General features: G+C 39.7%; 1 protein-coding gene across 1 annotated transcript in view; it reads right to left on the bottom strand.

Moving 5' to 3' along the window:
* Positions 1-452: 452 nt before the first annotated feature.
* The window catches only part of mtrr (5-methyltetrahydrofolate-homocysteine methyltransferase reductase), a 26,585-nt gene continuing 8,744 nt past the window's right edge, over positions 453-18,293 (bottom strand). Inside the window, exons 11-16 of the mRNA XM_040126421.1 lie at positions 17,975-18,155; positions 17,215-17,333; positions 11,404-11,496; positions 7,185-7,412; positions 2,764-4,512; positions 453-2,351 (exon numbers count right to left, since the gene is read on the bottom strand). Of these exons, the coding sequence (XP_039982355.1) occupies positions 4,368-4,512; positions 7,185-7,412; positions 11,404-11,496; positions 17,215-17,333; positions 17,975-18,155 (766 nt within the window). The 3' untranslated portion in view covers positions 453-2,351; positions 2,764-4,367. The remainder of the gene's footprint in view (positions 2,352-2,763; positions 4,513-7,184; positions 7,413-11,403; positions 11,497-17,214; positions 17,334-17,974; positions 18,156-18,293) is intronic.

The following is an 18,293-nucleotide window of genomic DNA, read 5'->3' as shown; positions in this document are numbered from 1 at the left end:
CTCTGCCTTTGTTCATCCCTTCCACCGCGTGGTGCAGGGACTACAGCTGGACATTAATCTGCCACAGATCAGCCCCACTCACCAGACAGCTCATGGCTGCTTATAAGGTATTGGGGAAGATTAGGGTAGTGACTAGTGGCACATTGGAGTTTTAGCAAGAGCATGATGAAAAGACTTTGGGTAAAAACATTGTCTTATCTTTCATGTACCTCTATAAAGACTAGTCACATTGAAAACAATAACTGAAGTTGCACGATTTTGTTCTCATAGTACAATGATACCTATGACAAAATCCACAAAAATTAAGATTCACTGCTGTGACCCTCTTAATTCTCTAGCTGTCTTCTTTCTTAGAACTTTATTTTGATCTTTTTATCATTCTATTGTCTCATTGTGCAAAAATATCACAGTGAGATCAAATTCAATCTAACTTGATGGTTCCCACCCTCATTCTGTTTGTATTTATCTCCACAGTTTTTGTGCAGATGCGCTCTGATAGACAATAATTTGTAAATCAATTTCTTCATGTGCATTTTTAAATATCTCCAGACTTGGATATATTGATTGAGCACCATGGTAACACACGTTCAGCATATTCCACACAACAAATAAAGACAAATGTCAAGTGTACACAGTTTATATTTCCATCCTCCTTTTCTTCCACCTTCCATCTATCCTTGGTTGTACATGCATCTCTTTTTTTTGCTGAACAGTCTCATCTCAGCATTTAACCTCCAATTTGCATAAGTCATTATGGCTGTCAGGAGTGAGGAGGCTATAAATTCTACTAAATGTTCATCCATCCTTGTAAGTTTAAAAATGCCCAACCAGTTTTTACATTTCTTACTCTGACTAATGGAGAGAGAGAGAGCATCCATCACTGAACCATCATTAAAACATTTGATGAGCCAAGCGGTTCTCAACTTAATTCATTTGGACATACAATACCTGACTGGTATGGAGAATCTTTCTTAAGCAGGTCACATTTAATGTCAGCAATTATGTACTGAAAAGTTATTCAGAATTTTCTTACAGCATGGTCTCGTTGGTCACTTAAATCTAACAGAAATATTTCTTTATATCCTCAGGTAGAACAATACTTTCTTACTGAATACTTCCTCCTCCTGCCAGCATCAATTACAGCAAATGTCTGTTCTGCTGAATCGGAAGCAGGGGTATCTCTCCTGCTCGATCAATAAACAGGGACCAGAACAACACTGGTATCTCACAGTGAAAACAGGAAACTCAATAGAAGTTCTGCAGCCTTTTTAGAAAAACATAGATTTTCCTCCAGCAGTATTGAAAGAAACTGGAGTTAAAGTGTATGTGCACAGCTGGGACTCTTGAGAGCAGGCGGACTATGGCTCTGTGCATGCATTTGTGTATGTGTGTGTGTGTGTGTTTGTGTGCTTGCAGAGCTGTCAATGATGCCACATCAAAGAGCAAAGCTAACATTTCTGGGTCATTGACTGCAGCCTGAGAACAGCAGAGAGAGAGTGGAAGTGTTCTTTTTACTGATAGAACAACAGGAAGAACCTGGAGAAGATGACAATTTTATGCTGACTGTACCAATGCAAGAAGACACCTCCAGAGTGATACAGGTTTCAAACTGAATAAAAAGTTCAGCCTTCTGACAGAAACCACAATGTTAGAAATCTATAACAGGGACTGTGCAATAGATAGATAAATTACCTTGTCATTCTTTGAACAACTCTTATAAAGTTGCTCAAATTTCATGGACATTTAACCATTCCTTGAAACTTTGATTTTGCAGTAGAACTGGAAATAATAGCCAAGGTGGACATATAAAAATATGCATCCCCATTTCCGTTTCTGCTTCAGCAACATACACATACACAGGTACATACCTTTGCAAGAGTGAATTCTCCGAAGTTTTAAGGAACAAAACTTGGTTTCTACTTGCAGTTTACTCCTAAATCTACCACTACTTTGTTTGAACTGCAGTCATATCCACAGACCTAAGCCAAATGAATTGGACATATTGCCACCTGCCTAACTAAGGCACATTCCTTGCACAGTTCAGGGAGGGAGAGTTTGGGACATTCTAGTTATTCTCATCATCACTACTTGTACTTTCTGCACCAAGGCGCTGAATGTTAAGCAGGTCTTTCCAAAATCTCCAAGCTCATTGACATAAAGTGCATCTCCACACTTGGCTAACTCAACACTTCCATAACAGTCATTACCTTCAGCACACATCTTTCTGCTTCATTTAAGCCATTTGTAACAAAGGGTATCCATCATGTAGGTGCAACTATTCTGAGGTCAAACTCACCTCCAGCCCTCTGATTTATTCCTGACCATCTCCTCAGGTCTGTCTTTCAATTTTGCTGCAGGACAAAAAAAAAAAAAGAAAAAGAAAATCACCACTGTGAACCTTTTTAAATATGAAGACATGATTTAAAGCTTCATCAGTCCTGGGTGGCTGCTGGACAGGGTGACATAAGCAGCCACCAGGCTCTCCGTCTTACGACTGGGGACATTTTTTAAATGGAGATGAGGGCATGTTAATAGTGTAGGTAAATACTAGTTCAGCTCAAAGTGTACTTCATGGTTCTAAAATTATTCTCTAATAATGACCACACTCATGTCACTTTGATGAAACTTTCTTCCTTGTTACAATATGGTTGAACATTTTTGTAATTTCTCTAACAAATTGTAGTCTTGCACTGAATGGAAGTTATATATCAAGTGTGTGCATGTGTTTGTGAGATGAGATAGGTGGTGCTGTTAGGCACATACTGCATCATTATTTTGATTTTGTCCTCCTCTGCTATTGTGAATTGGTGAAGCAGCAGGACAATGAGAGATGAGGGTGAGGAGGTGCAGCCAGCTGCGCCTGGACAAACACAAGGACAGTTCTACCTTGATTTCCGCAAATGTGAATGTTTGTTTACTCGGCTCAAAAAATGTAGTGAATGGGGAGTCATCTACAGTGCAGGCAGCAGAGATTGTAAACATGTTTTTCTCTCCCCTCCCTACAAGAGGATAAATAAAAGACTGGTGTTAGAAGACTTAATTCCGAGAAGCCTCTCTCTGGGGCTCTGTGCTGCACTAAAAAGCCCATTGTGAAAAGCCTTCAATTAGCATAGTATGCTTTCATCTACTGACCAAAGTCACTCTGAACAATCAAATTATCTCTAAATTTAAATAAAAAAAACACCCCCCATCAATCAGTTTTCATAATCACGAAAATAATTCCAAATGCCTCTCGAACATGCCAAGAAACATTCCAGCCTTTCTCCCTACATGTTCATCCACGTCCACACACTTCACATGGTGTGTAAGGTCATGTACAAACACACCTGTGCATGTACAAATAAAGGAAAAATTGTAGACAACAGTTCACACTGAAATGTCTTTTAATTCCTGTTCACACAAGGCGCAGTTGTGTTTGTTTTAACCACAGTTCTGGTGATTTTAGTCGGTTTAGCAGGAAAAGATGGACCTCACTGTATCCAAAGCGGCAGTCTGCTGGGTATGTGGGAGCAGACAGACACAAACAAAGTTAGATGCTCTGGTCAGAGCTGCACATTATCATCAAGATTTACACCCTGTGTACTTAGAACTTAACAAAGTATAATGATAAGATACTGAAATGTCCTCATCTCCAAGGACTTAATTAATGTCTTCATGATGTCCAAAATAATATAAAAAGTAAGAAAAATCCACAGTATTTAGGATGAAAATATGATACTACATAATACTAGAGCAAACCAATCAAACCAACCTATTTTGGAATTGAGATACATTTTCATTTATACAAAAAACTGAATGATTGTGAATTTTCAGGTAAACAGTGGTGCATTTAGCGGGCAGTGAGCTTGTTTGGCACATTTCAAAAACAAAAACTCATGAAAAACTAATTTCTTTTGTCCCTGGATCACACTAAACAATTTATTGTGCATGCGTTGTTTAAGAACTACATATTGTTGTATTGTTTCTATCTAGAGTGCAGTGATATACTGCTCTCAGTCTCATCAAAATCACTCCATCACAGCCGACGGAAGTAAATGCCTTTTCCCCAGACAGGATGAACGGAGGAGGCTTTCCTACACTACAACACACATTTTCACACTGCAGGACCAATCTCCAGCACCACTGCCCCAACCAAGGTCATTTTTGTTCAAACAGGAAAGCCCAAGAAAATCCCCGGGCTAGCATGTTACATTCCACATTGGTAGCACTGGGTGGTGTAAACTACCTCTGGGCTACAGCATCGACAATTTTATGGTTCTAAAGGTTACAGCTGAGCGTAATGATTTTTTCTTCTTCTTTTTTTTTTTTTTTAAGTTGTGAAAAAGCTCAGCGGATGCTGCAAAATATCCTTATCTGGTCATCAGCTGTCAGCCCCAAATGTCCTGTAAGTAACGTTTCTCCTCTCTCAGCTCTGCCAGTCTCTTCATGGCCTCCAGTTGGTCCACTTGAAGCTCTCTTTTAATCATCTCGATCAGGGTGTCATTCAGGTCCTTAGCCATGTTCTTAGCATCCCTGGAGAAAGTAGAAATAATACCAATATATTAGGGAAATGGCCAATAAAATGAATATACATTTTTTTGACATGGTGCTTTCTATCTAACTAAGCACTATGCAAAGCTGATTGTTATTAAAACCAGTAAATGCTGCCAGTCCAGGAGTGCAACCTCGAAGGAAATTGCTGAAATGTCTATCTTTTTGTTGTAACATATTGTGGGGGATTCACTTTCCAACAGTTATACTTTTTGAAAAATTCTCAGAGTTGTGATGTTTCAAAAGTAATTTACTTAAATATTAGGTAAGCGGCCTGGCAGTGATGACAGAGGGGAAAAAAAGGATGTGATACTGGGCTATATAAATGTTGACAAGACATGACTTTGGTATAGGCCTATCTGTGTTTTACCTGAGTTTAGTGCCTTGCTCCAAAACAGAGATATTCATTGGCTGAGTGGTGAAGTCAGCTTGGTTGCATCACGGCTGTGCAATCTTTCACCCTCAGTTCCAATGGACAATGCCGCATTTCACAGACCTTCAAGCGGCCTGTTCTTTAGCAACAAGGCATGGAGGGTTTGTAATCTCTCTCTCTCTCTCTCTCTCTCTCTAAGGAATAATTTACCCCTAACTGAGAACCCCTTCCAGAAATGAGCATTTCTATTGTTTGTTTTGATAGTCAGAACAATATTACCAGAAATAGAGATTACATTTTGATGTCATATGCATTTATCGCCATATTTGTACATTGTTGTCAAGTAGTGTTGCTGTGCCTTCACTGTTCACCTCACTTAAAATATGGAGAAAGATTCATATATACCTTTACATTTTCAATCCCACTCTTGGTAATCTCCCTGTCTACTTATGTAAGATGCTTTCTCCTGTTTCAAACAGTTATCAGACCAGGACATCTGTATGGAAAATCTTTCAGTCAGTCTGCTCTGTACTTGGCAAGGCTACGCAACCTGCACTTAGAAAAACTTCATTTGGAAGCACTGCCTTCATACCAGGTATTCAAACAGAACATTCAAAAGCATGTTTCATGAATGTAACTGTTTGAAAGGATAAGGCTGGGGATTTTATATATTTTGATTATTGTCAACAAATCCCATGAAAGGCCATATCAACAATGAATTTATCCTAATAACAAGTATTGTGCGTGTACCCAGAACCAGATTTAGCTTTTTCATCTGTGCCATTGAGCTACATTGTTGTCCAAAGTGAGCCACACTGTTAAACAGCTCCACAGACTCATAATGGTGATCACTTTCATAGTCTCTGGATAGGACTCCATCTAAGGCAGAGGCCACTGCACAAGCTTGGCAACATAGTTCGTCATTTTTTCTATGCCTTTTCAACTTGTATGAAATTAGCATTATAAAATGAAGGGCTCTGTCCTTGGTTGTGGAAATGTCCAGACCACCTAATTACCCACTTTTCCCCTTGTCAGTTTTTTTTGTCCATACTGAAGAAACTATGGGCCTCATGCAGCTGGGAAGTCGAGGTGGTGTGTGACACATGAAAATTCATCCTGGTCTCTCCCATTTTGCAGCTCCTGCAGTATAGGTTCTATATTGCCAAATTCAATGTAGCATCTAAATTCTTCCTCAGTTGGTATTGCTGAGCACAGACTGCATCTGCACCACCAGTCTCCCGTAGTTCTGTTTGGGGGGCTCAGTGCCTCGCTATCAGTTGATGGGGTAACGTTAGTACCAGCTGTTGCCCTTAGTCTCTCCCTCTCAGCACGTCTCTGTTATTTTTTCTCTTGTGAATACTCCGGCTCATACGAGTACCTTTCTATGAATCCATCACATCCAACAATTTTTTCTTGTGCATCAGACCTACAGTATATTCACATTCACTGCATCCATCAGACTGTGAATTTCTCAAATAACTTAATCCAAAGTTAGGAGGTTGTGATACAGTATGTAGCACAACAAGCTAGCAAAGAAATGTAAACAGAACCACATTTCCACGCATGTACTTTGGTCTCTTGCTTACAGGAACGACTCTCCACAGACTGTGAAAGTGATCACTGTTATTAGTCTGAGGAGCTGCTTCTAAATAACCTACAGTGCCCATATTTTATTTTTTAAATAAGAAAAATGTCTACCAGTGCAACAATGTGCCTCACTGATGTGTTTTTAATAGTTTTGGGGGAAAAATGCAGCTTTATGTCACAGATGAATAAGCAAAATTAGGTTTTGGATATACACGCAAAACTTGTTAGTAGGATACATTCATTGTTGTTTTGGTCTTTTCATTTGATTTGTTGACAATAACAAAAACACAGAAAATCACCACACATCCTTTAAATAGTAAAGCTCTTTCCTTTATGCCTCTTATTGTGAATTGTGAGGTGTTTTTTTCTTTTTTAAATGTGACTGTGTTAACTACTCTACATTTTGGCCAGACCCCTTTTGTAATAGAGATAATGTATTTCAAGAGACTTTCCACCTAAATAAAGGTTTTTTTAAAAATACACACATGAAATTTAAAAAAAAATTCTGTCAGTTGTGAAAAATTAAAGCCATTTATACAGATTAAATAACAGGTTTTAGAGACACGAGGTGATCTGATAAAAACGGACCAGACATGTAAAGACAGCCTGAATGGAGGCAGAAAACTTCATTCAGGATGAGTTAAGGTTAAAATAAAATTTACCACTGAATTGGTGTTATCAGTGACAGTCTTACCCGCAGACATAGAGGTAACCGTTCTGTTTGAGCAGGATTTCAGTGATGTATTGGCTGTTGAGCAGCAGGTTGTGTTGGACGTATCTGGGTCGAGCTACTAAAGTGGTGACCTTCTTCTCCTCTTCCTCCTCCTCCTCCTCCTCCTGCTCCTGCTCCTGCTCGTCTCTGGAGAAACACACCTTGAGGTGGGTCAGGATACTGCTGGACACAAAGCCCTCCAGCTCTTCTCTGAGAAAAGGAGAAGGTACACAGAGTCACATCTAACCATTTCAGGTCATTTTAAATCAAATTTCCTACAAGGTTATTCCTGCAATCTTGGACAAGTTGCTCCTGATGAAATTGAGTCTTTCCAAAGCTAGAATCAGGAGAGGAAAGATGCTGATGTGGAGAGAAGATCATTTAAAAGTGAATGGGAGTCCAATTTTGTGGGAAGGCACCAGTCCATGGTTTTATGGAAAAAAATACATGCATATTTTCTATTATAATTAAGAAATGAATGCATAAACTGCTGGCCTAATAATGTCAACAATTCAACTCGATTCTCACACTGACCGTTTATCCTCTCACATCCAACAGTCCCTTAAAGGGTTTTTTTTCCTAAAAAACAATGTACAGACTCATACAAAAGTAATCCCCCCCCCCCCCACTATTTTCTTGGGGGCCAACTTTGAATGGTGTGTTTACAGACAGCAACCGACATATCCTGCATAGTATACCTATAGATATTTAGCAATAACTTCAACCACCTCTCAAGACATGCAGTATAACCCCCAGAACATTTCCTATGAACAAAAAACCCTGTCAAGCTCGATAAAACAGAACACTGATGGGTAAAAGGTTTGAGCAAAACTCTGCCAGACAACTAATTTATCTTGCTTAATGAGAGAAGTGCAAAAAAATATGTATTTCATAAGCAAGGTCAAGTCACTGTTATAAGCATTTTTTACAATCAATCCTCTTTGCCTTGCAGTTGGGTGTAACCTTGCTCCCTATCGGTGGTTTGCTTGCCAACTACTCCTTCTTCTGCCTCAGTGCTTTTACAGGGCCTGGGGTGCTATTGGAAGGGAAGGAAGGAGGAAGGTGAACAGGGTGTAGGGTTTTACTATGGCTCAGAGCATCTTGTTTAAAGTTAAGCAGTCAGAATAAGTAAAAGTACACACAAACACAACCAAACACACACACTCATAACAAGTTGCAGCTTCAAGATCATGGGTGAAGGTCTTCGCCTCAGGGGTCTGTGTTTTGCAGTAACCCCTAGACTAAAATAAGCCATTTTTCAATAACACACAAACTGCGATGTGAATACTGAAGTGATAGAGGAGTGTTGTTGTCTTTGTACTATTTGAGAAGTCCAGAATGGTTGCTTCTCCTGCAGTGCTTACCATCTAACCTTTAATCGAAGATAGAGCAATTAAAAATCTCGCTTGTTTTTTTTTTTTTACCATGATGTGTGATTGTAAAATCTGTTTGAACATGAGAGCAACAACATGAATAACAAGGAGAGGGATGGTGGAGTCTTGTTTGTTTGAAGTCTGAATATGAATCATCATAGATTGATAACCATTTGAGCACAAACTGGTGGATGACAAAGGGTCAAGGGTTTCTGAGAGGCAAAACCTGCCTCGGTGTGTTTATAGACACACAAGAGCCTGTGGCAATATCCTGGACCAAAACGTGAACCCAGCAGGCCTTCCAGTCATGTTTCCCCTACACCATGAAAGCACATGCCATAAAGACACTGAAAAATCTGAGGGAAAGGAGAAGGATAAGTGCATCTGAGTGGAGAGGGGAGGAAAAGTTTGATGTGACAAGTAGCCAGACTGGCATCACAGGGATGCTAAGTGCTGCGGGTGATTGAGGCACATTGCAAGCTCTATTTGTTTTTGTTGGTAGAAAAGCCATAAAAAGATCGGAACATTGGGCACATCCTGTCTTGACATTTTGTAATATTTATGAGCATAAAAAGCCATTTATGCAAGTTCATATTTCAACTCCTACTTGTGACTTCAGCTGAACATTTCTGGAAAAATCTGGGACATTAAAAAGTACTAGAAACTATGCTAAGCAGGATTCTACATTCCAAGGCAATGCGACATCAAACTGAACTTACTTTTAGAGAAATTCAACAGAGATGAATGAAGACAGGCAATTCAACTGCAGGTATGTTGTTCCCATTCTGCTAACCTATTTAAATTGATACAGCTCTTCACGGGTGGCTCATAAAACACAGACTAATCACTTTGGTCAACACTGTGGGGGTGTTCATCAGAGAAGGCCCACACTGTGAACAAACACTACCTGGCTGCGAGTTGGTATTTAACCAAAGGATAGATGACACAAAGGGGAACAAACAACATACTCCGATGCATTCTTGTGTGATTAAGGATGCTAATCCATTCGCACTATTTAATCCTGCAAAAGAACTTGATCAGTGCCCCAGCATTAAGTATATGGGCTACTGACACTAGGCAAAGCCAATCAATTAGTATGTAGTCAGGTGAGAGTAAAGCCAAAGCCAACTGATCGGAGAAATGATCTACTCACAGGGTGATGTCAGTTTACAATAAAACCAATCAATCCAAGAAAGGTAGTATATATATAATATAAGAGATTACATTTTACATATATTACGTTATAATATATAATATAATATTCAGTACAATTTAATTGTATAGAATTTCCATCCAATACTCTGAGTAAAAAATTGATATGAGGAGCTAGATGATTATTAACAAATTCTCAATGAAAATTATGTCACAGGTCAACATTGACTTTTATGTTTTCACATCTCACAGTTACTAGGACCCCCCCCCCCCCCGTTCATATCTAGAATCCATCCTTGTGTCGATGTTGAGCACTAAACCAGAAACTCTCCACATATCAAACAGTAAGGTTGGGGTTCAGAAGCATTTTATTGAATGTGAAACAAGAAGCAAATCTGCTTATCAAATCTGACTGTTTTTGTATCCATTAATAAATCTATTTAGGTTTAGTTTACAACAACTTTAACCAACAAATGTTATAAGTAATGTAAAATATTACTATTTAAATGCTTAATATATAAAACAACACTTCAACTTGCATTACCAGGATTTGTTTGGCTTCTTGGAGGCAAGAAGCAAGCTGTTGTCACCTTTTAAGTGTATATGGCAAACGTGTTACCAAAGAGTTCCTAGTTTACACACCAAGCCACACAGAGCAACAATAGCATTCATTTGGAGTTGTTTCCAGCCAACTGACAAATGTCAGTCCAACATTCACTCTCCTTTTAGCTGTTTTGTTTCCACCAACTCCTAATGAAAACATTTAGTGCTATAGCTGCTAAATTCTCCACTATGTTCACCAGCTAGTAACTAACTTAATCTGTATGCTTTTTTGTGCTGGGCAGGTAGCATACAACCAGTTTTTGAAAACAGCTGCCTGCTGCACATGGAAACTGCACTGGTGATTCCAAACGGTGAAGTTGCGGTTTGTAAAACCAATACTATAAGCTGAAAGCTTTTAAAATGATCCATAGAACTGAGTCGAACTTCAGAGTTGCATGATATTTCTCTGTGTGTTGGTCACTATGAGTGAATCCTTTTACATTACACTGAGTCATTGGATCCATTCTTACTATAACAATATTCATAAATGAAGCTTTAATATTAAATATTAGCTAAATGGATGCCTGAAATGTTAAGAACATTACACTTTGCTAATAAATAAAAAGAGAAGGAAGATCAAAGATTTCATGCGAGATTCATTATCTTCTGAGCTTACCAAATCTGGATATTTTATCATCTTTGAAATAGGACCAGCCATAATAAACTGTCACATAACCTCTGTGCAATTACATGGCAATGCAGCACGACACTGGTATTCTTGTTTCTTTTCACTCATAGGAAAAAAACATCTGACCGATGTCCATTTTCTTCCCAAACATCTTACAATACATCTATGAGCTGAGAGGTTAGTACAGTGTCCACAATACTCATACATGGAATTGAAGAAAGGAGATACACCTCACTTCATAGATACAGACAGTGAGATTTGCATTATGCAGGTCACAGATTCCAATACATAGAATATTCTGTAGCAAGGTGAAGAGGGATGAGGGTATTGAGAGCAGTATGTCTGACTCACAAAACGTCAAGGAGCGTACGTATAGAATATGTGAATATATCAGTGAGTGGCGTCTGTGAATAACCACCAAAGTGAAAAGAGAAACACAGTTTACCTGAAAAGGTAGTCTCTGTCTCTGTGGCGACAACCAAAGAACAACCAGGTCTCACCAAATACAGCCTCAGGGTTCTCCTGCCTCTCCTTCTCTCTGAAAGGCAAACAACAGACGTTAGCGGTCAATCAATACTAACAGACGACCAGAGCAGATGGAGGAGAGGGAGTCCTTCCTAGCAGCAGAGGTTAAAGAATAGTAGTGACACCATTAAGCACTTTTTGCAATAACAGTACACTGAGTGCCACAATTGCCTAATGCAAGGACACAACTGTGCGTGCTTCAGCAAGGACATCGTATGTATTATTAAATTTCACCCAAACAGAAGAATAGATCCTATCACTATAAACAGCTAATGAAAATTAAATTAGGGCTTGTGCTTTGTGTGTGGGTCAGTTACTTGTATACTTGTGTGTGTGTCTAGCTGTGCTTCTGTGCAAAAAAAACAAAACAAAAACTGTTCATGCAGAAGTGGTTCCTCTTGTGGCTTTGGCAAAGCTCCCAGAATCCTTTGCAGGCAATGGCAATGCAGCCCCACAAAGCTCCTCTGAGGATGCCGGTATCTGTGCCGCACACCTGCTGCAAAGGTGATAGCTCTCTCCCAGATATTAACAGTTGACTCCCAACCTTTCATGATGCCATCAGTCAGTTGACTCTCTAAAGAGCCCTGCAAACTGTATTACCCCTGTCTGGAGAGAGGTGGGGGTGGATGGGGGACTGAAGTGACCAACCATGACAAGGGGCTGAGGGATAACACAGAGAGGGATTGCGACCAGGCTCTTTGTGCTGCACTGCTGTACTCCGAGGATAAGGTGCAGCTTCCCCTAAACTCCATCTTATGCTATTCATGAAAAGACTGAATCATACTTTGTGTTTTCCAGCAGTCACAAAATCAAAAAGACAGCTAGCTCTTACACTTGATGGAATTCTATGGTGCATAAAAATTGGGTGTAAATAACCTAATTTGGTGCTGAAATGATAAGTTGATTAATCAATTAGTTCAAGCAACAGAAATGTAATCACGGACAATTTTAAAAATTATTAGAGACCCCACTCTACACCTTTTTCAAAACATATAAAAATACGTTAACAACTCAAAATCAGATCAACTCCTCCTTCAATGAAAAATCCAGACTCTATGAATATTTTTAATTTCAAAAGTTTAACTAGTGGATACAAGATGTCTCCTACTTTATTCAAAGTCCATTCTCTGTGTATGTACATTGGAGGAATCAAGTCTTCACAACACACTTGTGTAAGTGAAGTTGCATATTGAACCACAATAGGCTTCCAAAGTATCTGTGATGGAAAATCATCTCATATGTGCACGCCTTAACTCAAATTTAAGTTGAGCACATTGAATCTTTCCTTCAGCAGATGAGAGGTCAGACATCCAAATGAAGTAACAATAAGAAAAACATGTTTTGGATTGGAGAGGAGCTTTCATTGTCAGTCGTTCTCAAACTGTGGGTTGGGCCCCCTCAGGGGGTGTGGATGCATTCCGGGAGGGGCAAAAATGAAGTGAAACAGTACTAAAGTTGAATAAATCAGTTTCATGTGATAACAATAAACAAGAAGCATTCACATTACCTTAAGATGATCGAAATTAATATTGGCAAGATTTTTTAAGACAGCATGATGAAGTGTGCAAGGACAAGATGACTAGATCTTTGACTAGTCAGTCAAAACAAAAGTCAGAATAAGGAAAAATATAGTGAGAGACACTTTCGTCTTTTATGTCTACAAAGTTTAATTTTGAACATCAAAATGTTATTTCAATAAACTTTCCATTTGTCTAATTTTTGTTGCTAAGTTCCCCAATATTGCTAATGGTTGATAAAAATTAAATAGGTTTAGAAAGGCATTGGGGTCAGGAATTTTTTCCACTTTCAAAGGCAGAAAACATTTGAGAACCCCTGGTTTAAGTAATTAGTGAAGCAAATTTCCCAAACACTTGCTGGTTTCAGCTTCTCAAATCTTCTTTTTTTACCCTTTCATTGTAAATTGGATATCATTAGGTTTTGCATTGCAAGAAATGTGAAGACGTCATCATCTGTTCTGGAAAATTGTGATGGACATTTTTTTCTATGTTCTGACATTTTATAGACTAAAGGATTAACATATTTATCATATTTTTTTAAATAATTAAAAGATTAATCAATTGTTAGCTGCAGCTCTAGACTAAATAACCTTAGTGAAAAAACCAAATCAATGCAAAAGTCTAACTGTTAATACTAAAAAAGAGCTTTGCTCTACATTAATTAAATGAGAAGTTGACCTGTTGATAAAAATGCTTCGGAGAATAAGTTTGTTTAAACTTTATGTCCATGAATGAACCCTGGTAACACAGCTGTCTGGCTGACTTGATCTGAACGCTCAGATCCCATCAATTAGCATCCTGGACGAGATTCTTCTGATCTGCAAACAGCCTCCAGTAAACTCATTTTAGTGGGCTCTTCCCTGTCCTCTCACCGCCTGCCCTAAAGGAATCAATACCAATATGAAAAACCTGCATTCCATTCTGAGTAGACCACACTGGCGCCTTTCCCTGAATACAAATCACATCACATCACATACCCACACCATAACAGCCTGCAATAATCCCAGGGGGAAGGCAGCATCTACAGAGCACTCCATTTGGGATCGAAATCAGAAGAGGTTGCCTTTCAGTGCCATTCAGGTGATCAGCAGGAGGGGGAAACTGCAAGGGAAGCTGAGGTGAAGACTTGGTAAACATCACAATTATCTCATATCTTTCATCTGTTTTCTTTGCAGTGCGAGTGGCGCTGAATGGCTTTTTATGTATAAAAACAGAACAAGAACAAAAAAAAAAGCCTACATACAATGACAGCTCAAGGCTTAATCACTGAAATTAAACTGCAGAATTACACCCATATACATTCAACATGCTGAATTCAACATGTTTTCATAATACAGGACAGTGTTGAGTAGCAAGATGCTGTAGCCTATTTGTAATCAGCTGTCAAGATAGACTGATAAATGGAAGCTCAATATTTGTTCACACAAAAACACACATTTTAATACAAGATGTCATATTGAATGTGCCAAATATGCCCACTGGCATACCTAAGTATTAAACTGCGCAAACTGATTTTTTTCCCAAACGACAAGCATTTTAGAGCTGCTAAGGGGATTAAGGCTAACCACTCAGTTAAAATATAATATTTGTTTAACTGTCACTGCTCCAAGCTAAATAGAAAGACACTGAAAATTAAATTTTCTATAAAATCCTTTGACGCAAACTACAGCAAACAATACCAGACTACTGGGGGGCCTCATTAAAACCTCCTAGTACCACCAAGTGAGCTTCTGACCTTCTTCTACTTGTTACCAGCAAACTCAAACTCATTCAAAGTACTTTTGAAAACAGCCATTAATTAACAGTGGGGATGGGAAGGCGGAGAGGTAGGAAGATCGAAGTCTCCCCATGTTGTTTTGTTGCTAACAGGACCCTTTCAGACCTCAAGGCAGATACAGCGCACCATTGATAAACTGGTGATTGTTATCTCCTATCAGAGTGCAGCGTTAGCAGCCAAGCCTTGTTTGGAATTTCAAGTTAGATTCTGTACAATGCCACACACCATGACAGATTTTTTACAATCCTCCAGCACAAATATGCAGCTGGCAGGGGAGAGGATGAGAGACACAGAGAGGGAGAAGGGACTGAGGAGAAAGACAAGCTGATGAGTCAGTTCACATGAGTTTATACTCTAACAGCGCAGAGCCTCTGGAAAAAAAACACATTAAAAAAACCAACATTGTACATGGTCAGCCCCGTGGTGCAGTGGTTAGCACTGTCGCTCCCTGTGAGTGGGGGTTATAACCGTAAGAGCACCTGTGAACTCTTGTAATCATAAATTTGAACATTTAGAAATGTATAAGCCAACCAAGAGCCCACAAATGTGCACATTCTAGTTTGAGCCCTCTATTTTCCACCGTACTCATTACCTTAGGCAGGGGCTGGCTGCCAAAGCATTCAGCGTTCCCAGGAAATACCAGGCCAGGATTGATGAAGTCAAACAGTCAGGCGGTTACACAAACCTCGACTCCCTGCAGGCCACCTAGAACATGCTGGGGACTCCACCACGTTGAAGACAAAATCCAGCTTTTCTGGGTGCCTAAGACAGGAGCTATAGAGATGGGACCACATTAACAGCAAAAAGGTTCTGGGTTCGAACCCTGATCGGCTGAGGCCTTTTTGTGTGGAGTCTGCACGTTCTCCCCAGCTTCCTCCAACAGTCCAAAAGACATGCAGGTTGGTTTAACTGGCAACTCGAAATTACCCCTAGGTATGAAGGTGAGCTTGATTGTTTTTTTGTCTCTATATGTCAGCAATGTGACAGACTGGCGACCTGTCCAAAGCTTTCCAAAATCAATCAAGGTATGAGTGTTTTGTTTGTACTGACAAACAGGTTTGCAAGTACAGACTGTTAATAAAACACTTAAACGTGTATTTTGATACCTTAGGGTTCAGAGAGCATGTTTGGGATCGCGGGAATGGTCAAAATAAGACTGATATGTTCATATCACTGCCTCGCCAATATCACCGCCAATACCAGAGTATTGTCCACCTGGCTCAACGTTGATCATTTAGAAGAGGAGTTTGACTGTAAGTGGTGTGACCAGGTCTGTCCAAATACATGTGATATCTTCAGTGCTCCTGCATCCCAAAGGCACACACACCTCTCACCCCATAAAACCACTGCTGCTCCCCAGAATTTGCTGCAGACAATCCACCACCACCATCACTTTAGCCAATGCTGTGTCGCCTCTCAGAGCAATCACCCGCCGACACCACCCACCACAACAGGGGAGATGTCCAGGGGATTTAGAGACAATTGGAGTTGACTGGGGTACAACCTAATTTATGCAAAGCCACCCAAGAGTTAGACATGTCAGTCTGACTAAAAAGGCTTACTCCACTTTCTGACCAATCATGGTGGCTGCGGGCCTGGTTCAACACATGGGTATCCACCAGAATAGAGGCTTTAGTTACATTAGATCCTTCTAGCACGTCATCTTCTTGCAATCTTCATTCACCCATTAATTCAGAAACTAGGAAAATTAAACAAAATGTCCCATTTCCTACCAAGTGATATCAATCCTAAAGCATTAGACTTACAGTCATGGTTAAACAAACTGTAGAGAACTATGACACACTCAGCTAACAGTAAATATCCCAACAGTAGGTGACTTTATACTTTCAAAATCAGTAAAACCCTATGTGTTGACTTGAGTTCTTGCTGTTCATTACATACCAAGTCATAAACGTGTGTATCGGAGAGGGCCTGTTTCTGTTGAGACGAGTGAAGCATCTGAAATAATCCCTGACGTGATTACAGACCTTGCCGCTAGATTTATTATGCCTTATGAGATGTACATGACGTGGACTTTTTATGGGCTTTAAGCAGGGTCTCATTTAATTGTCTCTGCAGATTACTTGAATATGTGCATAGATGATGTGCATTTCACACACATCACTTGAACATTATAAATATTCATTACAGGGCGCAGGAATTTCAGCTGTAATAATCCATTTCACATAGCGCACCAATCAGCACATAATCTGTATGTTTCTAATGCTTGACATGAACATTTGAGTGACCTAATTCAGCAGCCTATCTTGTAACATGTATAATATTGGCATAGGATCAAACGCATCAACACATGCATTTGATTCCTCTCAATGGAGAGGATTGGGGATCGCAGCATAAATGGCGTCTCTTTCTTGATAAAAATGCCAATTATTTTGGTGTGAGTTAATTACCCAATGATGTGTTAAATTTTCTATACCTTTGCTGGAGGAAACCAATGAAGGGGGCAACTCCTGTGCCTGGTCCGACCATTATGAAGGGCACCGACAGATCAGAGGGAGGCCGAAAGGTGCAGCTGGGTCTCAAACTCACATGAATCTAGGGTCAGAGGCCATTTGAAAGCATTTCAAATAATGAAAGTAATTACAGCAATGCTGAGAGGCCACTGTGGGCCTCAAAATCTTTTAATTGATCTACTTAATATTCTACAACATACTAATGAGAAAACTCATGAGCTCCAACTGGAACCCATAGATTCTGTGGTAGAGACGATTTACTTGTTTCAATTTAAATTAAATTTTTTAATTAACCACAAGCAACTGGCCCAAATCTTGTTCTTTTTTTAATGTCTCATACATCCAATTCAGTTTCCAGAGGATCCTAAAACATGTTGTACAAACAGGCTGAATCCATAATTCCAGAAACTGCACAATTTTCTGCTATTCTGTCTTCTCTTTTACTATGGAACCTCTTGAACTGTAATATTTGAAGGGGTATGGGTAGTCCACCTCTCTTGGTAATTTTATTAGAAAAATTAAAACTAAGACAAAGTAGGGTAGGTGTAGTCTACAGAGCCACATGTATTTTTTTCTCCCTGTGGGGGGGGGGTTATAACCGTAAGAGCACCTGTGAACTCTTGTAACTGCAAATTTGAACATTTAGAAATATATAAGCCAACCAAGAGCCCACAAATGTGCACATTCTAGTTTGAGCCCTCTATTTTCCAATGTACCCATTACCTTAGGCAGAGCCCAGCTGCCAGAGCATTCAGCCTTCCCAGGGAAAACCAGGCCAGGATTGATGAGGTCAAACAGCCAACCGGTACACAAGCCTCGCCTCCCTGCAGGCCGCCCAGAACATGCCGGGAACTCAACCACGTTGAAGACAAAGTGCAGCCTTCCTGGGTACTTAAGACAGGAGCTATAGAGATGGGACCACAGAGAGTTTGAAATGGAGGAAGACAGAGATAGAGGGAAATAACAGTGTGTGAGAGTGTGTGTGCAACACATACAGACAGACATTGACAAGCAGGGAGATACACAGAGATGAAGTGAAAAA

This window comes from Xiphias gladius, chromosome 5, assembly GCF_016859285.1.
Source record: "Xiphias gladius isolate SHS-SW01 ecotype Sanya breed wild chromosome 5, ASM1685928v1, whole genome shotgun sequence".
NCBI lineage: Eukaryota > Metazoa > Chordata > Actinopteri > Istiophoriformes > Xiphiidae > Xiphias > Xiphias gladius.
Note: the sequence above shows the minus strand (reverse complement) of the source record. Positions and strands in the feature narration are given on the sequence as shown.